Below are 24706 nucleotides of genomic sequence, written 5' to 3' on the forward strand. Positions count from 1 at the left end.
TTTTTTTTTCTACAAGTGTTTTTGTGAGTGATGCTTATATGAACAGTCTTAGATATGTTTGTTCTTTGGTTCACATGTGCAATAATTTCTCCACACCACAGTATATGCCTAGTAGAATCATTCTGGAACATTGGTACAAATATGTGATATAACAATTATTTTACAAAGTTGTGTCCTTGTCTTAATGAAGATAGAACATTAAATACAGGAAATTGACCTTTATATCTCAGAGGTAATCCTATTATTAAATCAGTGAATCCCTATGAATTATATGGCAAATCTCTGTATTTTATAAAATTTTCTTTTTTCTCTTTTGCATACATATGTATTAGGCATTTCAGGTAACTTCAGTATATTTTCCAAGGCTTATATCAGATCACTTTATTACATTGTGGGTTGGTTAGGCAGTAAAAAGTTTCTGGAAATCACATTGTAGCACTAAAAGAGAGTTAACCAATTTTGGGAACAAACTTATAAGAATAATGTCCCTTCCATTAAAATTGGTAATTTAGTAATATCTAGTAATCAGAATTAAAAAAAATGTGTTTGCTAGTTTATTCAGCTAATTGTGACTACGTGAAATGAAATTTTATGTTTTATTACAGTAAGAAATTTCTACCATTAGTTTAAACTTAGTAGTTCTCAGTTGGCCCCACAATTTTAATTTAAATTTAGCAGTTCTCAGTTGATTCTAGAGAGTTCTTGCAGGTAGAAAAATCAGGGATGATGAAGAGAGGTTAACTGAAATTATTCAATACGGGAACATGAGTAAAAAAAGGATGAAGAAAAATGACAGGAAATGAGCAGAACCACAGAGACCTGTAGTACACACTGAGCATACCAATTTATGCATAACAGTAGATTCAGAATGTTGGGAGTGATGGAGAATGTCACTAAAAGTATTTAAAAATATAATGTCAAAAAAACTTACCTAATTTGAAATAAATCACTAATTTGTATACTAAAAAAAAAAAATTCAATTAGGACAAACTCAGAGATCCAAACCTGCCATCATAGTCAAATTGTTGAAAGTGTAACATAGAATGAATCTTGAAAAGAACATATGATGTGCTAAACTGTAAGATGCCAACCAAGAATTTTGTGTTCAGCACACTGTCCTATAAATGGAGACATTAAGACCTCTTAGTTAAATAAGATCAGACAATTTGTCAGCAGCATATCTGCCTTATAAGAAATACTAAAGAAAGCTCTATCGACTAAAATGAAAGTACACAAAGCATGACTATAATTCATACACAGAAAAATAAATTGACGCAAGTAGAGATAACTGCATAGGTATGTGTAAAAGAAGTCCATATGCATTCTTGTTTATAACTTTACTTCTCTTCACTAAATTGTGAGCTGTTGCTAAAAAAGTACTTAGGTATAAATATTTATCTATTAATAGCTATATTATTAAACAAAAACTTTCAAATCAGTAACCGAACTCTTTGCACCTAAAGAAATTAGAATAATATGAAGCTGAACCCAAAGCAAGCTAAAAATAAATAAATAAATAAAGATCAGAGTGAAAATAAACTAAACAGAAAAGAAAAAAAGCCAATGAAACCAAGTTTCTTATTTAGAAAGATCAACATGCTGAAAAACCTTTAACTATATTGAGGAAAATACATCAATTACTGATATTAATAATTTGAGTGTTCTCAATCTCTCTCAAATTGCTAATATCAATAATGAAGCAGTATATCACTGTTAACTTTGTAGGTGTAAAATAGGTGATAAGGGAATGCAGTATTCTGAATAAGTTGGATTAAAAAGCTAGACACATGGAGCTTCCCTATGACCCAGCAATCCCACTCCTAGGTATCTACCCAAAAGACACAAAAACACTGATTGAAAAAGATACTTGTACCCCCATGTTTATTGCTGCTTTATTTACAATTGGAAAAACATGGAAGCAGCCCAGATGCCCAAAAGTAGATGACTGGATTAGAAAGATGTGGTACATATATACAATGGAATATTACTCAGCAACCAAAAAAGAGAAACACATGTCTTTTGCAGCAACTTGGATGGAGCTGGAAAAGATCATGCTGAGTGAGATAAGCCAGAAAGAGAAAGAAAAATACCGGATGGTTTCACTCATAGCAGGAGTATAATGGACCAGGCGAGAAAATAACAAAAATAATGAACAACCATAGACCAGAGACATTCTGTGGGGGTGGAGTGGGGAATGGGATCAAAAACGGGGGGGGGGGAAGGGAGGGAAATGCACGGGACTATGGTGGTGGCACAGGGGTGATTTGGTGATGGGAAACCCATGGGGATTACAATTGAGATGAAAAAAAAAATGTGAAAAATGATGTAAAAATAAACTTTTTAATAAAAAAAAAAAAAAAAAAAAAAAAAAAGCTAGACAGCCTATATAAAATAATACCAAGTACTAGAGATGATGCAGTGGTACCAGAACTTTTATTCATTGTTGATAAAAATGCAAAATGATGTAACAAGTCTGGAAAATGAGTTGATTTTTACAAAATAAATATATATTTACCATATGAATCAGTAGTCCTACCCTATATATTTTTTTTCAATTTTGAAATGCTTATTTAATTGACTGGTCAAAATATAACTTATTTTGATTAATTTTGTTAGTGGTTTATATATCTATGTTATTTTAGGGGTACATTTTTACTCCTCCATATGTGTATTGCTTCACTTACCATCTACCAAACCGCTAGTGCTAATTAATGCCTTTTCCCTTCCCTTCCCCTATCTCCTCCTCCACCCCTCTATACTATATAAATGAAAACTCATATTCACAAAAAAAAAAAAAAATCTGTACATCTGTAACTCTTTTAATACTTGCCAAACACTGGATATAACAGAAATGCATGTCAACAAATGAGTGAATAAAAACTCTGGTACCTTCATATAATGGAATACTAATTAACAACAACAACAAAAAATGAGCCTTATGCATACACCTTGGGTGAAATATAAAGGCCTTATGCTAAATTGAAAACAAAACTATAAAATGGACAATAGTGGTTGCTAGAAATTATAAATGGGGAAAGAGATGGGTATAAAAGGATAATGAAAATTTTTTTTGAGTGATAGAATTATTCTGTATCATGATTGTGGTAGTAGTTTCATGAATCTATATGTGCAGTTAAAATTCACATAACTATATACCAAAAGGAGAAAAGTCAGTTTTGCTGAATGAGAGTAATTTTTAAAATATATTACATACTACCATAGGCTTATAATGGAGAGGGAAAACATAAGTCAATCGATCAGGAAGTATGGTCGTAGAGGCAAAAAGGTGTATTATAAGATATGAAAATACAAAAAATGTGATAAATATTGTTATTTACATAGAAAAACTAGATGAAGGAGTCCCCAGATTGGCTTCATAAACTTGCATTATCCAGTATTTCTCTCATATAAAATTTAATGAGGAACTGCTAAGTAGCAGCTACTTTGATTATTACATTACTGATAGAACCAAAATCAGACCCAGTTATAGATAAGAAGCCATATAAAAATCTAGATAATGTGCACTTTTCTAGAGGTGCATTTGTATTTTGTAGTTTTTACAATCATGTCGACATAAGTATCTTTCTTGAAGTCAAAAAAATTACGTTGGGTATAATGTCAAAACCTGGTTTTAGTTATAAAGAACTTAAGATATTCCTGTACACATTTTCACTTAGTAAACTGAAACCACATTTTGCAATATATCTTTTTGAATATCACAGTCAGCAAAGAGAATGCTAACAGATGCACGATTTGAAGAAATATCAGGTGTACAATAATTTTGAAAGCCATCTAATTATTATAAAGACAATTTTTTAAAGTTCAGATCAACATTCCTGTAAATCTACAAGGATTATTTTCTAAGAGATTATGAATTGAAATACTTAACCAATTGTTTGGCAGCAAATGAAGCAGAGTGATAGTCTTACTTAAACATCGACTGAGATATATATGAATCGCTGTTATAACACACACATCATCTAGAATATTGCATATGTGTATGAAAAGGATACAGGTTTGGTTAAAATAATCCTTTTTTGTTTGTTTATTTTTCCCTAATAGAGATTATTTTAGGGCAGATATAGGATAAAACAAGAAGTGATTTTTGGGCCACAGGTCTGTAATCTTTAGATTTCTTTTTGGATTGTCATTAGAAATTTGCTTTGTAACCCTGAGCAGAGGCATTTGATGTGTGACCATTTCACTTTCTGAACTGTTTATACCTCAGTGGGAATACTGAGTTAAATAGTTTGACTGTTGAGATGTGAAATCAAAGTGAACACTGGTCAAGGTCTTTCTCAACAAAATTAAATGTTGCTAATTTAAAATGGGCCAGAGTAATATTTTTCTGTATTTTGTTCATTCTGTAGTTTAAATTTAGATAATTTGACAAACACTTTTACAATTGGCTCATTTCTGGACCATTAAACCGCATCATTAAATATTATTTATTAAACTTCCATGTGTTCATAGACCCAGAATGACTGCTATGCAATAGCAGTTTAGGACATAGCATATACTTTTTCTTTGCCAAAACAAAACATTAAAAACTTCTATTGCTAATGAACACAAATATTTTTTATTACTCCTATTTATTTCACTTACTTTTCCCTGCCATTGCTAATTCTAAAAACTGTATGGAATTTTAAAGCTACTTTTGAATTACTAGCAAATACATTAACAAATATGTTTTATATTAATATTTTTGATATACTTCAGGCCAGCTGCTTTCAGATTTATTTCAGGGTAAGGAAGATGTGGACATTAAAGTTAGAAGTTGTATTCAAACTTTATTTTATCTGTTTATTACAGACACATAGATGTAAGTTTTAGAAAAGATGGACATATAAAGGAAAAGGAATAAGATGGAGACAACAAAACAAGGGAGAATATAAAATACCTAGAGATATTATATGGTCATGTAGTAACTCCTACTCAGAATGACATTATATTACTATTTTTGAGACTACTTTGACCTAGTCATTCGATAACATAGTTTGACTTAGTTTGGTTAACAAAAAAAAGTGTATTATGCTATTCAATGCTTTTGTTGTTGTTATTAAATCTATTTCTTTGCTGACTATATGATAATATTCTGTTACTTATTAATGGAGTCACCAGATGGTACAAAAAGAAGGAAATTTACCTACACTAACTCTGTTTTGTTCATCTTGGTTTGTGAAATATGATTGGAAAGTAATATCTAAATGTAAATGTCCTATATCTTTTATCTAGTTATATTTGTTCTATCCTCTATTAAAAGCAAACAGAGGCCCTCCCTGGTGGCGCAGCGGGTTAAAGCACAGCACTGAGACTCTAAAGCCACTTCCACATGAGTTCGATTCCCGCCTGGCCCCGGAGGTGACCACATGGCAGCAGACCTCTCCTGACCCGCCCACTGCTCCCCTCAGCAGTATACTTCGTAGATCTGCCTGTTCTGTTCCCCGCTCTGTCTCTGGTGAAGCCTCTCACCGCCCCTGAGCCTCTGGCCTGTACCCCAGTTCTGTATGCACAAATAAATAAATCTTAAAAAAAAAAAAAAAAAAGCAAACAGAAGTTAACTACATATTTTCTTAATGAATCCAGTGATAATTACTACAGGTCTCTTTTTGTTCTCTTACTTAGAGAAAACCTTGAGACTATTTCTGAGATGTTGATATGAATACTTAATACATCCATAATATATTAAATTTATAGTAAATTGTTATTGTTCAGTTATGAAGACAAAGTTAACTTGATCAGTTAATGGGATCTTGTGTGTACTCATTTATTCATGCATTTGTTTCCCAAAAGTTTAAATATTGTTTAGCATCTAACTTGTTTTTATCTTTTCTGATAAAAAATTTGAATTGCACAGCAATAAAAGATATCTATCGAACATTCTTCCTGGAAAAGTAAGAGAGGAAGACACATTGACCTTAGAGTGACAAGTTTATGGTTTTCAGGACTGGGACCTACTTTGCAAATTTGTGTCCCACCTTTAATATATTGAAATAGTCTTTGATATTTCAGATGGCTATTAAACTTGAATTATATATTATCATAGCTTATTGTCTAAAATTATTTCTTTTTAGGTAAACAAGATTATAAAAAAACCAAACCTATTTTACGAGCAACAAAATTAAAAGCAGAAGCAAAGAAAACAGCAATAGGCATAAAGGTACCTATATTTCATAACTTTAAAATATGCAATATGAATGCCATTTTATTTTCTAAAACTGGATTGCATAAATGTTGAATGCCAGAACTAAAGATTTTCATAAAGAATTTACTTAATAGGGAAGTATCCTTTTTATCCTGAGAGATCAACAGGTCTTGAATTAAAATACAGTGCTACTTAAGAGAACTAGTTATTTCCAAAGTTACATTTTTTTTCTGCTACTGTATATGTTGTTCAAACATTTTGATGATTTATGTATCTTGAATGTGAAAATCTCATTTTCAATAAATTTCACTTTATAATTGTTAAATTTAGTTGTGTTTGCATATGCTTAGATCATTAATATGTAATTTTACTTTTAGTTTTATTATCAGTATCCTCTATGATGAAATTCTAAATGATGTTTACAAATTTGTTCCTTTACAAAACCAGTGTTTTGACTGGTTAAGAAGGATAAATGAGGCTGAGAATGATATTAATGCATATTAATCCAGTATGCTAGTGAAGTTCAACAAAATTACATTTACATTGTTATCCAGTGTCAACTCTTTACCAAGTGTTTAGAATCGAATTCAACTATAAATAGAAAAATTAATTTGGCAACGCTACTGTCAGTGTGTAAAATTAAAGTGACTAGCATATATATTGTATTTAAATATTGAAATGTTAAAAAGAGATTTTGGTTTTTATCTGGCAAATGAAAAATCAATTTTTCTTAGTTATAACTTGTAACAAATGCCAAGGTATTACTACCACTCTAAAACAGCTGTTGAACTGCCAGATGATATATTTGGTTGTCTTCCAGAATTTGCTATTATGATCACTAAACATTGCCTTCTTTTTATTCCTGATTGCTGATTTGATCAAGCATTGCAGTATGATGTGTATGTTTTCACAACACAATCTTTTCAGTTAATGCTATGTCACTTTTTAATGGAAAATATTAAACTGTCCTTTTGTTTAAAAAATATGATTAATCTTTTGATGTTTTTTCTAATTTCATATGAAACTTCATCTTCAAAATTATTTCCAGAACATGACCTATCTGAAAGCAACGTCTTGATTTTATTTTACAGCTAATTATGTGATGATTGGCTCTTATGAGAGATTATTGCTATTTGCCACCATGGCGATATGTCATCACTTTGTTTCACAACATGGTATTCTTACTTTGGGCAGTTTTTTAAAGAAAAAATATTGTGTAGCAAACTCCCCTCATAGCATAGTACATTGAACAATGTAAATTAGAATTTCAGATGTCATGTAAACAGTGACTTATTTATATACCATTTTCTTATAACACATCCTTTGTTCCTCTTGCTCCTATAACTTTTGCTATTGTTTTAATTTGAATAAATAGGCATGTTCCCAGGATAAGGTTATTCCATAGTGTAATTATCAAATGGCTCTTTAAAAATGATGTAGAATTTATCTTTTTATCAGAAAAAAAATTCTTAGATTTCATTTATGATTTAAAATACATACAAAAAAGTTTCTGACATCAGAAAATAGCTCCTTTTTAACAGGCTGACATATTTTGACTTGTTAACCTGTGGAAAACAAAAACCTTAACTTTAAACATTGTTTACTTTGCTTGAAAATTTTATGTGAAGAGCCATTAAAATGATATGAAACATCTTAGAACCACAGCCATGAAGGTGTTTTACATTTCAAATCTGGAATACTAATAAGGTTGCCCTGTCAAAATTTGATTGCCTTGTCATTTTAGCATTGGATTTTAAATAACAAAGTTTCTTTCAGCAATTACCACTTAATGCTATTTAATTTCCCCAGTGAGTGATTTTATCTGTATTGATAATGTCAGAGAAGCAACTAAGGACTAATAAACATTAAACACATTTGACTCTTATCTATTTGATATAGGATGACCATAATATTCTAATATTTTAGCATGACTACTCACTCTTTAGAATGAGTCATAGTTGTACTTAGAATAATTCAAATCTACAGAAAATGCATAGCTGCATGAAACAGAAAAATAGAAAAAGCAGTAACAATAACATTGAATACAAAATAAAGAGGTCCTTCTTGCTTCTGAATGTTCCCGTGACTTAGCCAAACTAAACTGGCACATTTGTAAATGGAGATTATGCCATTTACCTCCAAGTATTATCAAGAGGTTTAAACAATGCTTTGAAAACACTTAACATTGAACCTAACACATGGAAGTCATTTGTCAATTGTTACTTAATTGAGAAACTATTTCTTTAAATTGGCCATTGCTGGTTTGTGTAAAGTAGACTCTTCTTGGATACTTGGCATAGCTCTGAAGATCCCCTTCTTCAAGTAAATCTGCATTGCTTGACTCTATATATTATCAAAGTTTCTCTTTTGTTGTGGAGATTATATTATGGATAGTGCTATTATAAAATTTGCAAAGCATTATGTAATTTTAATATACCTTGCATAAACAGTGTATACAGCATACTCAGTCTTTATTTATTTAGAAGTCACTATCAGTCTTAGAAAGTTGTAGAATCTGTGGAAACATGAACAAGATATGATCATCTTGGAGGAATTTGTTGAAGAAATCACTCTCAAATTTAATTACTATGTCAAATAGACAATATTGATTGAGAACTCATGTACTTTAGATGTAAAGAATTATGCACAATAGGGTCTTTTAACCTCAAAGACTTCCAGTGCTTTTTTGTTGCAAAAGTATGTTTAGTAATAGAAAATACATTGAAGGAAGAGTTAATGATCAAGGTAAGATGTGAATCTAAATATGTCAAAATCTAGAATTGAATTCTATTGAGAAACTATATTTCCTATATATTATAGATAAAATAAAACATCATATTTATTATCCAGTGATAGAATGAATGTCACATAAAAGCATTTTTACAACTAATGTGTAATATTTGGTTGCTGTTTAATTAGAACATTGTTTTTTAAGGACTACAACACAACTGAAATTTTTTTTTGGATTGAAAATACCCATGTTTTCTAGTTGAAGGGAAAAGATAATCTGTTAAATAATTTGTATGGATGGTTTATTTGAAAAGAATAAGGATCAAAAATTTAGCTGTTACATAAGTAAAATAATCAAGTGTCATACAGATCCTGCTAATAACCCTTTGGGATGAACCAGCTGAGAATAGTACTTTTGTCCCTTTTTTATTAGTTCTAAATGAAAGCTAAAAATGGCTAAGGGGTCTAGGGAGAAAAAAGTGTCTGCAGAGCTCTAAGTTAGGCTAGTGTCACCAGCATTCTGAAGGCAGCATTTTCAAACTTACTATTATTTTATTTCTCCAAATATTCAGTCTTCACGATACAGACCTCCTCAATAGAGTAGGGACATTTTGAAAAAATGATCTGCTACACCTCTACACCTAATGGTTTTTAAGCCACCAGTCCCTAGACCATACACTATACACTTAATTGGATTAATGAATCCCCTGAAGTTGTATGTTGTATACTGTGAATATTCTCTGTTTCCTGCCCTTAAATCTTCCCCACCCCCCGTACCAGTAGATAGTCAGAAAATGTACAATGAAAGTGATAGAGTTATTTTAAAGGACAAGAAGTTCATAAGCAGAATGCTGGTCTCCAATCAAGAGTATAAACTCCATTCTTGCATTAAGCTTGTACGAATGGTGATTTCTGTTGAACAATTTTGTTGTCCACTCTGCAGAACAGATGGAGTTTGCAGTTGTGTGTCACTTGTTTATTACATCCGCTTAAAATTAGTAGCTGTGTAGCCAGATGGGTCTGGGAGCACAGCTGTGGATATAAGAATATAAATGAAACCTGTCTGATACTGCCATGCCCTTTTGAGATGCCAAAGTGTTACAGTTGCAACAAAGAAAAATTCACTTTCATTTAACAGTATATTGATATATTCAGTTTTTAAAAATCAAATCTTACAAAAGTAGCTGACTCTGTCAACCCCATGTTTTTAATTAATATTTGTTTTCATAGTTTGGATATCTAAATACATATAATTACGAAGATAAAACTATATGTATCCATTTATAATTTCACCATCCAGGTAAAAATTCCACATTGAATATAACCAAGTTCTTCTTAATTTTAAAATTTATTACGTGGCATATTTTCTGTGATTAATTTCACATTACTAGAAACATAAAATATATTAACATAAATGTAAGTAAATTGTTTCCCTACAAAATAATGTTAGGAAAGTGTGTGATACACAAGTGAAAATTAGAAGGGAATATTAGGCCCTTTAGAACTGCATGGTCACTATTTGCTGTAGCTTTTTAGTCAAATGATATGTTAATATTGATATTGTTCTTTCATATATATGTATGTGTAAACACACACATATATATGAAACTTACAGACTCAAGAGAAATGATAGGATCTTTTGCAGTATAGCAGTAGTAAATTTGGGGATGTTATTTCAATTTAATTGATTCATGTAAACCACATTAAGTCATCAAGTGAAATGCCCAGGACCATCCACCACATTTGTGATGTTATACTATGTCTCATTTCATGATAGTACTCAGTTTTGTTCCTGACCATTGTAGAATTTAAAATTACAGTTTCAATAAAATAACATTTAGTAAAGATATTTTCACAAATGTAATATAAAAACTAGCTATCATAGCAGTTTTGCCCCATTATAAAGATTTTTTTTTTTAAATTGGTATCCAAATGCTATACCTAATAGGACATATATTGAAGCAACAACTAAATTTAGACATACTCAAGTAGAGAACAGATAAACTGGAAGCTATTTTGCTTATACCCAACATTCTGATATCCAAACTATGAAAAATAATAAAATTATAGATTTTAATTTTGCTATTTGAAAAAAAGAAAAAAAATGCAAATGATTCATCCACTCATGTACATGCCGTACTAAGGGCACTAATCAAGGTCAAGTTATTTAATGGTGAAAGATATTAAATGAAAAGAATGTGAAAATCAAATTCAAATTAATCATTCTGTACAGTAGGGTTATTTTACCTGACAAAACTGTTAACATTAACCAGTCCTTTTTATCAATATAAATCTACTTTTTTCTTCTTCTTCAGGAAGTTGGCCTTGTACTTGCGGCTATTTTGACTCTCCTAGTGGCTTTCTATGCTTTCTTTTATCTCAGACTCTCCACAGATGTTGACCCTGGTCTGGAATCAGATGAAGATTAGCTGAGCAGCAATCAGTGCATGAAACTGATATAATTTTATAAGGCATCTTCTGGGACCAATGCTTTCTAAAATATTGAAACTGCAACATCTTGAATTCTTTCTGCTGTTATTTTCAGTTTGCAGAAATATCTTTTTAAATAGTTTCATAGGATATCAAGAGAAACTTCCCTAGCAATGTAATGCGATGTATGTTACTGGATACTTTTATAAATCTTTCCACTATGACAGGCAACCTATTCATGGTGCATTTAGATAAAATGGAAAACAGATCCTAAATTCTTTGAATGTCTTAGCCAGTTTATCTGTATAACTCCATCACTACAGATTACTAAATTTATTTTTGTTCCATAATCATCATAAGTAAAAGTATATATCCTCATTTACAGAAACATACTCAAAGCACATTCAGAACCTCAGAAGTAGCGAAAAGTCATGAGAAATTTTTCATTTTACAAAAAAGCGATGTTTCCTTTCCAGACGTATTTTACTTCATTAGAGACATTCTCTGCACATACATCTACAGTATTCTTTTTCCTTCTTTGCCAACTGTTCAGTGCACATGTGCTCCATCAGAAATGGCACCTGGATGACAGAAGCTCAAAGAGTCACATATGTCTCTAAAATAGAGCTCCTTTCCTCTTGGGCTGCCTGAACTGGTGTAAATAGAAAGTTCAGTTGATCTTGATTTTAATTAACTTATTACTCTATTAATATGAACTTGGAATTCTATTTTAATTATGTTGTTCTGGCTGCTTGCAGTATCAGTTTGCCCCTCTTGTTAGGGAGATGTGTAACAATCTGTCATTAAATTGTGCTGTCTTTTTCACACAACAGTAATATCAGAAGTCCTACCTACTCAAAATCATTTTCTTGGGTTGTCTCTTAAATCTGAACAATGATGTTTTACTAAATTAAATTTTGTCTGGACAGTTAATCAACTGGAACTCTTTCATGAAAAATAAGTAATAGAATAAAATATTTCTCATATTATTCACATATGTAGTATTTTATTTCTACAATATTCAAGGTATTTTGTATTCACTGCAGTGTAATAACCAATACATTCAGTTCTTTAAAAAAAAATAGAAATGAATGTTGAAGTTAATTTTAGAACACATGAACACAAAACTTAGAAATGGGAAAATGGCAAAGTTATTACATAAAAATATATAGAAACTGAAGGGGTTGAAATTTGTACAAAGTGTTTTAGACTATATGTTTCGTATTTATGAAGAGTAAATCAAATATTAGCAATCACTTACTTAGAGGTCAAAAGAAGAAAACTTTGATAAATGGCCTAGCTATTCTTTGGGTACTTTTGCAAAATAGCTGAATATGACTGTGTAGCATTATGTAGAATTTTTTCAAGCAGCATAATATATTTCCTCAGTGTGAAAACGGCCAAAAGTTCCAATATCCTCACAAATCATTTATGCCAGACATCTGAGGAAAAATTTAACCAGTGTTATTTACTGGTTTCTACTCCTTTGAAGTCACAAACTCAAGAGGCAGACCAAGAGTTCTTACACACTCACCACAGTGGACCAATCCAAGTGGCATTTTTAGGAAAGGTTGCAGCATTTAATGCCATGTGGTATGTCTGTTCGTGAAGTGGGAGGCAGGGGGGTATCCAAGCTGGCATTTTGGATATGATGGGCCTTTTACTTTCCTGAGTGACATGCCACATGTCAAGAAATACTGCTTTTCCCTACTCCTATCATATTTACGTGAACAATTTTCATTTAGTTATTTCCCCTCCCATATGGTGTTAAAAACAGTCATATTAAATAAAGATTATATCTAATTTCAGTAGTAATTTAAATGGGAAGTATATAATAACTCCTTATTAGAGTCCTATCCAAATGAATTCTAAGAGAATTTATAGTTTTTAAAATAGATGATATTCTTGGAAATGTTTGAAAATTCATTACCCTGAAAAATCTTTACCATGCTGTTCTATTCTTTAGGTATTCTTTGGAGGAATAAAACATTTCTGATAGTAATAAATGTTAATATAAACATAGTATAATTATAGGCAAGTCTCATTACCTAGAACTTGGTCTATGGCAAGACTATTTGTATGACTGATTGGCTTATGATGGCTCTAGAGAACTATAAATCCCAAATGCTAAATAAACTATGATTTTAATAAATAGCAGGTAAAGTGAGACAACGTATGTTTGCACAACACTGTTTTCGCAAAATGCAAATTTTTCAGACTTACATCAACTGGGTAGCAGCCAATCCTCTGTGGAGAAATCCCAGATTGAAGTCTGGTCTGAATCTCTGGTGACAGAGAGGTGATGTCTGGTCTGCTGTTTCAGGGGACCACACTTTTGAATGGTGAGTAGTGTTTGGCATAAATCTTAGACTGGCACAAGATGCAAACTTTTAGGCATGGTTTTTCCCCTCCAATAATTCTCTGCTCAGAGTAATTCAGAAGACACAAACAGAAAAATTATCATGACTTTTCAGAATGTTAAAATCTAATCAGACTTAACAGACTCTGCAGAATAAATTTCAACAAATGCAGCACACTTAACATATAGCCTATGAAAATACTGTAAATGAGTCTTGAAGGGTTGCTGGTTCTTATTTGGCATGCAAAAATAAAGACTAAATTCATTTAAGAGGAGATATTGTTAAAACATAACTTTACCTAGAATTAAAAAACACATGAACAAAAAAAATTATTTTAGTACCAACTGAGGGTCTTAAGGAAGCAAACACTTGAAGACTTTCTATTTTTTCAACTTTCCATAAAGGTGAAAGAAATGCTTTGTCCCAACCACTGATTGTAATATTATGACAGTGTTCCTATTTACTTCTATAATTCTAATAGTGTAGCATAGTATATGCATGTTAAAATTAAGTTAATCTCTTTTCATACCCTCAGAGTCTGACAGGCTTTTATGTAGTAAATGATCAAAAGTTGTTTGCATTTAATAAATAAAACTTTAAAATCACAATAAAGATCAGCTCTTAGCAGTTATGGTCATTGGTTGTACTGGAGCATGTATATATATCCATATCTATCTATCTATATATATTTCATCTTAATCCTCTTTAAGATCAAGACAACTCACATTAAATTTTATGTGGAACAAAAATACATCTCTAGTAAATCAAATATGCTGTTTTATTTTAGTACTATTAAAAAATACACTGTCTTAAATGTTACTTAACATATACTTAACTTCCAACTCAAATAAAGCTAAATTTTAATTATAGTGTTTATATTTAATGCATACTGAAGTACTATATTTTCCAGATTTAAAATTATACAGTCAATGATAATACAGTGAGCAAATTATGCTTTTAATAAAGCTACAGAAATAAACTTCTAAAAATTAAACTTAATTTTTAATGTATTTTGTCCATGACATATGGTTGTTGAGCCTTAAATTTTGATGCCCTTTGTCCATAAGGTTGTTGAACCAGAGACTAAAATAAGTTTGTATTTTCTCTTTACCATCAATTAGCTTTCTTTACACTTACCTGAAGCTTCCCTGGGGAGATGCTACCACTTTTCCCTTAGCAGCACTTGCTTCTTTCATTAGAATGGCTTCAAGCTGGACTGGATAGAATGATGTTCACTAGATTTTGTTCCACTAACACCATAGCTAGAATTGGTTCAAGCCACGGTGAAAAACATAATAATTGTAGCAGATTAATTCAGTTTCTACACAACCATTTTTCAACAGGTTTTGGCTATAAAGGTAAGTATCGAGGAAACTGGGAGAGTCACTTAAAACACTATGTCAATATGGTAGCATCCACAGTGGGTCAGTAAATTGATTTGAAACAATTGAACTGCTGCTGTATTCAGTGTAGGCTCCTTGTTAAACAATTTCTTTAATCCCTAGCAACAGACATAAGATCCTTGTTTCAAGAAAAATAAGATACTTTACATGCCAGAAGATTTTTTGATGACAGTACCCCCTCCTATTCTTCATTTTTAAAAACAACAACCAAATTGGTGGGGAGGCAGCCAAAATTTGAGGTACCAATGCCTCTCGAACAGATGTCGCGCCATTATTTTTTAGCTCGTTTAGATGAATAAACATGTTAAACTGTGAAGTATTACATTTTAGATTTTTTCATTAAAAAAAGAGACAATCTGTTTACTGTCCTAATTGAGACAACAATCCTTGTGGTTGCCAGTTTTGGCAGTCATAACAATGAACTATAAATATTTGGACCAACCAAGTAAATGGTGACTATAAAGGCTATAGCCTGTGTAGAGTTCTGTTTTCATGGGCAACCACTTTAGTGTGGTTTTTGTATTTTTCTGAGTCTTTCAAATACAATTGTTAGTATGAAAGTGAAGTTTCATGGTAAGCCTAAATGACACTGACTTCAATAACTAATTTTGTTCGAGTTTGTCATTCTTTTTGGTACTCTATTATCCTTCTGCTCTTAACAAATTGTTCTAGTTGCTCTATTGAATGTGATAGGACAATTCTTTCTTAGATTGTCTTCTCTGCATATCCTGGGGGGGGGGTTCAAAGATCCCCTTTCCCCATTTTCATGTTATTTAAATGGAATTAAAATGTTTTAAAAGTCTCCTGATTTGCACACATTACTTTTCTAAGGAAGGCTTTATGAATAATAGCAGAAGTAACTCTTGCTCTGATGGCCTGCCATAAGGAGGTCAGAATCTGGGCCCCTTTAAGGGTGATTCCCACTAAGCAATAGCAAGTGATAGCATAGGGGACATTGGCAGACCAAAGAGAAAAAATCCAGGAATAAAAAAAAATTACTACCTTATTTCCTAAACATTTTGTGATGCAGGTAGCTAGTACCTATTTGAGTACTCTCGTTCCTTTCCACTTCCTTCCCTATCTGCTTCCATTTTAAAATACAGGGAATCGCTTATATTTCCTCTCACTTTGTATGATCCTCACTTCTATTTTGTCATATTTAACTCTACTAGCTATATTAACTGCCTCACTCTTGTACTTTGGATCGTCATTTATCTTTACCTTTCCCTCTACTATCTCTTAATTCTTACCTATCACTTATTAGCAACTACATGTATCAGACAAAACCAGATAATGGATAATAGTGTGATGAACCTCAACCTATCCATCACCTAGTTTTCAATTAACAATATTTTGCCACTTTCATGTATTTCCCCTACTTGTAACTTTTAGGCCTTTTAAAGCAAGCCTCAGGTAGACATTTTACCTGTAAATATCCAGCATCCATTTCTGATAAGCGCTTTGGTTTTCTTTTGGTGTAGGCTTATTTTCTTAACATGATTAAGACACTATTATTACAGTTAATACAATTAAATAGTTACTTCTTAATATCATTTCAATCCCAATTGTATATCTAAATGTCCCTATTGTGCCTGAGGCATCTGTTTGTAATAGGTTTTGGATTAATATCTGCACTATATTTCATTGCATGGCTACTGAATTCCTTTTATTCTGTAACAAACCCTTTTTCCTTATATGGCCTTTTGAATATCCAACATCCTAGATATGTCCTTTTTCAACATGTTATTCATTTTATTGCTTTTTTCCTATAAATTACAGATTAGATCTTAGATTAGATTAGCTCCAGACTGTTAACGTTATTTGCTTTTAAGGCAAGAGTACTTAATGGTATCTAATAAGGCACATAAAAATGTTTTCCTCAGTTATGTGGTGATGATGAGATTTATCAATGGCTTTGTGTGTTAGTAATTTGATTCCCTCCAAAATAAGGTCTTACATTATTGCTTCACCTAAAGCTTTTCCATCCATTCATGATTATTTTTTAGGTTCATTATTTCATTAGACATTGATTTTTTTTTCTTTTCATCAGTAGTTATTCAGTGATGTTATTTAAAATTTTTTACCAACTATTTGATTATGTTAAAATACATCTCATACTGGATAGAAAATATAAAACTTGAATATTTGCCTTTATCAAATTTCAGAGTAATGTGTTAACACTCTTTGGTGATGGAGATTGTCATTGCTATTCCTGTTATTGCTTTTATTGTCATAATAAAGTCATAGTTTTTTTCAACTTTCAATATGTTTTATTTTTCTTATAACCTTAAAGTAGTGCGTTTTTAACCCATTATAGTCATGATTTTTAGTACTGAACCAGGAATTTCACTATCATATTTACTACTAGAGGAATTCTCATTAAAATCATGAATGCAACGTTTAAGCTTTTACATGCTTTACATTTTCTAAAGTTAGTACCCAATGCAAACATATTTTGCAAAAGCAATGGGTGGTAAATATGAAAAATATATACTAATTTCATACTATACTACTGTATAGTAAGCAATTATAATAATAGTTAACTAAATATAATAAAATATAACTATTTTCATAACTGCAATCAGAACTATGAGCTATTTAGGAAAAATGATTAGGAAATATAAAGGTTCTCCATTGGAAAAAGAACTTTCTCGAGTAACATAAGATTTTAATAAAAAGGAGACCAACTGTCTTCCTGCATGTGATGACTCCACAGTGTACAAATGTACATTCTGTTCTAAACCAGAAAGAGAGAGGAGAGCTTTAATCCACCATATTTTGAATAATAGTATAAAGTTATAATAAAGTGATAGCATGCTTAAGAAAAGTAGACTAAACAAAAAGTGTGTTCAGTGTCCAAAAATACAATCAAATCTAACCACTCAAAATCATGAAGATGGATATATTATTTATTAAATGTTTTGAAAAACAGTATCCATTGGAAATTGAAAGATGTCTATATCATGACTTAAAGATGAGATAAATTTTTATTAAAATTTATGATTTCTTTATAAAAAATAAAGCCATACGCAGTATAGAGAAAAATTGTAGGTATTTTTAGAATTTTTTTTTTGCTACAGTAATTATTTCTAGTCATTGATTCATAAGTTAGAAAACAAAGGAAGTATTGTTGAACTATAATGCATTAAAACAAAACATAACATACATAACACAAAACATAACACCCTGTATTAATTAAAAATGTATGGAAACAGTCTCTTTCATATATTGCTTAGAGGGATAGTAATCTCATACAGTAATTGGAGGCACTTTTGAAGTGTGTTTTTAAGAGCTTTTAATGTCATGTTTGCGTTGGAAATTTATTTCAATATAACAATATCTATAGTGGACAAAAATGCACAAAATATATTAATTGTCCATTGTTCATGATATCAAGAAAACTGAAAGCAATGTTAATGTAGTTATTTTTAAACAAATTGGGTTACATCTATAAAATAAAAGCTGATATTGTGTGTGTGTGTATGGAATGATGTGAACAAAGGCATTTACAAAAGATTACACACAATATGATTGTATTTTGTTGGATTATATGTCTGTAAATGTGACTGATGACTGTGTTGGAAGAATAGTTAACAAGAAATAAAGAAATATTACTTGAATGATAAGTGATTTTTGCTTCATTTACATAGAATCTTCCAGTCTCCATTCCTCAGGAAGGACTAAAGAAATATTTTACTGAGTTATATTGTAGGTCTAGACACTTGTTAGGTCTCTCTGTTTTCTCCATTATGTTCTTCTATTTTTTTGCTCCTTTAATAACCAATAAGCACCCACTGATGCTAGTAAGGCATATTTCACAATTTCCTACTTATATTCAGAAGTAATATAGGAAAGGATTCTACTTGAGTTTATTCATTGTCTATTCAAAAACAATTAATGAGGGCCCTCCTGGTGACGCAACAGGTTAAAGCGCAAAACTGCAGAGCTCTGCGAATTAGCCACAGCCGCACGAATTCCATCCTGGGCCACATGGTGTAGCAGATCTCTCCTGTCTTTCCCGTTGCTCCCTTCGCAGTGTACTTTTTCCATCTGCCTGTCCTCCCCATTCTGTCTCTGGTGAATCCGCTCACCGCCCCTGCACCTCTGACCTGCGCCCACTTCTGTCTGGATAAATAAAACTAATCTTTTTTAAAAATGCGCATTTATTACACATCAGGATTGTTCTTTGTGTTTGCAACAATTGCATAAACTTTAAAAACAAAAAATACTCTTGCTTTCATGATACTTGAAATTGAGAGTTGGTCGTTGCATCATCAGGAAGAAAATAAAAGGAGGTGGGTATGGTATTTCCACTGTGAAAATCAATCATTAAATAAAACAATACAGAGGAATATCAGTGCTTGCTTTGTTCTGGCTGCTCTCTGGAATACAGATATGTGTGGTGTAGTAGGGAGGGGAGTTATATGTTAACACCCTGTTGTGCACTTTGTAATTTTCTTTTTCTCTGTCCAGAACTATTTTCTCTTATTTCATCCGGAAAATCCCTCCAAATCTATTCTCCAAGACTCCTTGTTGCCAAATTTCCTAAACATTCCCCCTCAAACACACAGGTGAAAATTGTTGACATTTTATTATTTGAACAATCAGTTATTATTTTAAAGATTTTTATTATGTATGCATATAAGAACAGGGTTGTAGGTCAAAGGTATGGGAAGTGAGGATTCACCAGAGACAGAGTAGGGGGGAAATTGGCTGATATACTGAATTATACTGCTGAGGCGAACAGTGGGAAAGTTAGCAAAGTTCTGCTATGGGTTAGCTCTCTGAACTGGGATTGAATTTATGCAGCAGTGGCTGGTGATAGTTTCATAGAGCTGATACTTTAGTCCCTATGTCACCTGGGAGCCCTTATCAGTTATTCAAATCACTCATTTATCTTTAAAAAATGATATACTTCGGGCCCTCCCTGGTGGCGCAGCGGGTTAAAGCACAGCACTGAGAAGCTAAAGCCATTTCCGCATGAGTTCGATTCCCGCCTGCCCCGGAGGTGACCACATGGTGCGGCAGACCTCTCCTGGCCCGCCCACTGTTCCCCTCAGCAGTGTACTTCGTCCATCTGCCTGTTCTGCTCCCCACTCTGTCTCTGGTGAAGCCTCTCGCCGCCCCTGCACCTCTGGCCTGTACCCCAGTTCTGTATGCATAAATAAATAAATCTTAAAAAAAATGATATACTTCATCATAAGGGTGTGATTTAAAATACTGAATATAAAGTCTTATCTTGCTGTATAGATCCTCTTTATTTTCACCTATTTTTCATTCATTTCACTTGTACTGAGATTGGTAGGTTAGAGTCTTGTATTATTATGTTTTTATTTCTCCTTGTAACTTCTGTAGTTTTTGCTTCTTGGACATTATTGTCCTGTTATTTGTTACATTGTTATTTGGTACATTGATATTCATAGAAATTACATCCTTATTGTGAGTTTGGAATTTTATCATTATAGAGTACCCTTGATACTTTTTGTGCTGTGAATTCTTCTTAAATCAATATCACAATTTCTGCTGTCTTATAGTTTCATTTTCCTGATATATTCTTTCCCACACCTGTAATTTCAACCTTTTGAATCATAGTATATTTTATGGATCCTTTGCATAGAACCTAAAATAAGCATTGTCTTACTGGCCAATTTGAAATTGTTTTTTGTAATACATGAGATAGGCCTATTTACATTGATATGGCTGATATATTGATGTTAATTCTGTATGTAATTTTATGTTATAGTTACCATATATATTTATTCTTTGTATTTCTCTAGTATTTGCTTTTACAAAAACATTTTTTTGAATGTTGGTATTTTTATTTAGATTTTACCACTATGTACCTTTTTTGTGCACTTAATATACTTTTTTATAAATAACCGTGTACTCTATAGATTGTTAGTCTTAAATGAGAGCCTTAAACTTTATGTATTACCTCTAAAACAGTGATTTTTTTCTTCTATTTTCTCCCTTTTCCTTTTTTTTTTTTTTGTTTTCTTCCTGCTTTGTTAGACCATGTTATCTGTAACATATGACATGTCCTCACTATCCTTCCACCTATGTCACCACCCTTCTCTTAGGCATTTAACTCTACAATTAAATTGATAAAAATACTTAAAGTCAGTTGTTTTGCTAAAAATTTCCAGGTTATTTTCTAGATGAATGAAATCCATCCAACCAAGGAAATGTGCATGTGTAAAGTGTCCCTAAATTCACTTTAAAAGTGTTTTTCTATTGCCTTGACCCTAAGAGACAGTTGACTGGTTACAAAATACTTGACTTGTAATTTCTTTCCTTGAATTTATTTAAAATGTTGCTCCACTATTGCTTTGTTTTGTACTTCTCCCAGAGAATTGATGCCAGCTTAATATTTTACCCATGTAACTCATTTGGTTTTATTGCTGGTAGACGTAAGTGTTTTTGATTGTTTTTAATTTTTTTTGACATGTCTCAAAGTTTATTGTTTTTGAGTTTTTAAATCATACAGAGGACCTATTGAATTCGTACAAATAAGGTTTCCCCCTTAGTTCTTAAGTGTTTTGATTATGGTTTTACGTATCAATTATAGGACATTGATATGTTTTTCTTCTGAGACTTCAGTTAGTATGTTGAACTCTGTATTACATTTCAGCCATTCCCTCTTTGACACATTTACTTGTTAATCTGCCTGATTTTTATCTACTTGGTTGTTTTCCTGCTTCTCTTCAAAGTGCCTTGTTAAATTAACCTTGAATCTATTATTTCTTGGGTAACTTTCAGCTTATTCTGTTTTGGAAACTGATTTGTTTTATTTCTGTTTCTTTACTGAAATCAATCAACTTATTGCATTACTCCATTTTTTTGCACTTATATTCTCTACTTTAAATTTAATTTATATGTATATCTTCAACTATATGTATACCTGCTGTTTCTACATCTAATCTTCAAATGTTGTTTAAGGATTAAACAATCAGTTAAAAATTGTGTTATTCTATTGTATTTAGTTCCCTCCTTTGATAGGGAACATTTCATCAGCTGAGGTATTTTGATTTCAACTATCTATTTTCTTCTTCCATTAGCATGGTATGGAGATGGTTTGATTACTTTTCTGCTTTTCGTCAAATTTAGGGGAGAGTCCCTTTCTAGAAGACCCCCTCTCATTTTTTAAAATATATTTTAGTAACTGATTTTTTAAAATACTTTTTATTTTTTTTAGATCATTCCTAATTTTATACATTTTTTTCATCTCAATTGTAATCCCTATGGGCTTCCCACCACCAATTCACCATCACCATCGTCCAGTGCATTCTTCCCACCCCCGTTCTGATCCCATCCCCATTTCCACCCCCATAAAATGGTTTCTGGTTTATAGTTTTTCCTTGTTTTCATTTTTACTCTATTTGTTTCTCTCTTTTTTCTCCCTGATCCCTTATGCTCCTGCTATGAGTGAAACCACCTGGTATTTTTCTTTTTCTTTCTGGCTTATTTCACTAGGCATGATCTCTTACAGCTCCATCCATATTGCTGCAAAAGGCATGAGTTAATCTTTTTGACTGCTGAGTAATAGTCCATTGCATATATGTACCACGATTTTTTAATCCAATCATCTATTTTTGGGCATTTGGGTTGATTCCATGTCTTCCCTATTGTAAATAGGGCAGCAATAAATATGGGAGTGCAGGTGTCCTTTTGAATCGATGTTTTTGTGTCCTTTGGGTAGATACCTAGGAGTGGGATTTCTGGGTCATATGGAAGCTCTATTTTTAGCCTTTTGAGAAACTCCAAACAGTTTTCCATAGTGGTTGTATCAGCTTGCAGTCCCACTAGCAGTGCAGGAGAGTTCCTTTTTCTCCACATCCTTGTCAACATTTGTTGTTGCTTGTTGCTTTAATATGTGCCATTCTCCCTGGGGTAAGGTGGTATCTCATTGTGGATTTAATTTGCATTTCCCTTATTACAAGTGATGTTGAACACTTTTGCATACGCCTGCTGGCCATCTGCATTTCTTCTTTGGAGAAGTGTCTTTGTAGCTCCAGAAGAGCTCTCTTGTGTCAGTACTGAGTGAAGCCACTTTCTTTAATGAATCCTCTTAGTTGTGGGAAAAAGGCAAAGGATTGATATGCCTTTTTCTTGTTCATTTCTGAAAGATCCACAAGTTTCCTTTCTTTTCTTTGTCAATTCTGCTACATCTTCAAGGGCATATTCTTTTGCTTATTTATGATTCTTTCCAAGAACCAGTGCTTTTTGAAACTATTAATGTCTTCAATATCATTCATTTTAACCTCTCTAGAGGCTGTCTAGAGTTGACAATCTAGACTACAAAATATCAGATCCAGAATTTTGTTACTTAGTGTATCAGCGTCTTTTTTCCTGGTATCTATGCCTTGATTTTATGCTTCTTTTCTTAATATATTTTTTAAGCAACCCCCTTCCTACTATTCCAGCACCCACAGATTTAACAGTAATCTTAGAAGGTCTGTTGGAATGTGGTATTTATAACTATTTACAGAAAACTGGATGCTTGGGCTATTTTCTGTTTCCTAGTAAGGCTAAAGGCTTGAGTCATTTGTGGTTTTATTTATACTCTCTTTTGATATTATCATTTTTGAAGAAGACTTGAGAAGAGATTAAGGTTCAGAAGGACACAGTATCTCCAGTCCTATAATTTCCTTGGAAATAGAGTTCTGAAGTTGACCATTTTCTATATTAAATGTATGAACTCATTTTGGATTTGTTTTCTTTTGACTTATTATATTTTGTATTTTAAAATTTTATGCATGTTTTAAAATCCTATTTTCCTAATTGGAATTCATAGTTTAAGAGGAGGGAGGGAGCCTGTAGTTCTTCTATTTACCTAGTACTTGCTATAATAACTTATACACAATTGCGTCTCAAAAAATACTTAGTGATTGGATACTGTAATTTATTGATATAAATAAATCTTTTTATATAAGGTTTTAAGAGAGATTCATCTGAAAAGCAAGTTCTCTTGAAAAAAAAATATCCTGGAAATAACAGAGACCAAATAATTTCTCCAATTCATATTTTTCTCAATATCATCTCCATAAAAGACAAAAACCCCATAAATTTTGTTCCTTATTTTAGCATGTATAAAAATTAAAGCAGCAAACAATAAGAAAATATAGCACATTATTATAATCTCTGCTATTTATTAATTCATTTAATTTAAATGCAAATTATATGTTTTAATAATCATAAATTGCTTGGCATCAGGTTGTTCTTAGTAATGAGCAGTTTGAGAGATGGCACTTTTTTGAAATTCTAATAAAGCATTCCATGCAGCTCTTTTCCTTTGTGAACATGGTTGCCCCTTGAAACATCCTGAAATACACGGACGGAATGATTTAAAACCTCAGAAGAAGGTTTTTAAGGTTAGAATTTGAAGCCACTCTTGGCTTCATGGCTAGATCTGAACATTGAAGTTAAGAAGCAATTTCAAATCAATCTGTAGAAAGATTTTACCTCTGATCATGAGCAAACAGAGGCCCTCTCTCCAGTAGGTGTCAGGACTTGTGTAATGGACACTAATGATGTCTGCTGCCTTTTATCATCTGTCAGGGACAAGTCACATTTATTTCCACACAGATAGTGAGAACATTTAATGAAACAAAACAGAATTATTGAAGACCAGGTTTCCC

At 32.0% G+C, this 24706-nt stretch overlaps 1 protein-coding gene across 2 annotated transcripts in view; it reads left to right on the top strand.

Annotated features, from left to right (window-relative positions):
- TRIQK (triple QxxK/R motif containing) overlaps positions 1 to 12298 on the top strand; it is a 54706-nt gene extending 42408 nt beyond the window's left edge. For both annotated transcript variants that reach the window (XM_012722836.1, XM_004679735.2), the window contains 2 exons: positions 6075 to 6160; positions 11191 to 12298. In XM_012722836.1, coding sequence (XP_012578290.1) covers positions 6075 to 6160; positions 11191 to 11304 — 200 coding nt within the window. In that variant the 3' untranslated portion in view covers positions 11305 to 12298. The remainder of the gene's footprint in view (positions 1 to 6074; positions 6161 to 11190) is intronic.
- The last annotated feature ends 12408 nt before the right edge of the window (positions 12299 to 24706 follow it).

The sequence above is a fragment of the Condylura cristata genome, unplaced genomic scaffold, assembly GCF_000260355.1.
Source record: "Condylura cristata isolate star-nosed mole 26May11 unplaced genomic scaffold, ConCri1.0 scaffold00009, whole genome shotgun sequence".
NCBI lineage: Eukaryota > Metazoa > Chordata > Mammalia > Eulipotyphla > Talpidae > Condylura > Condylura cristata.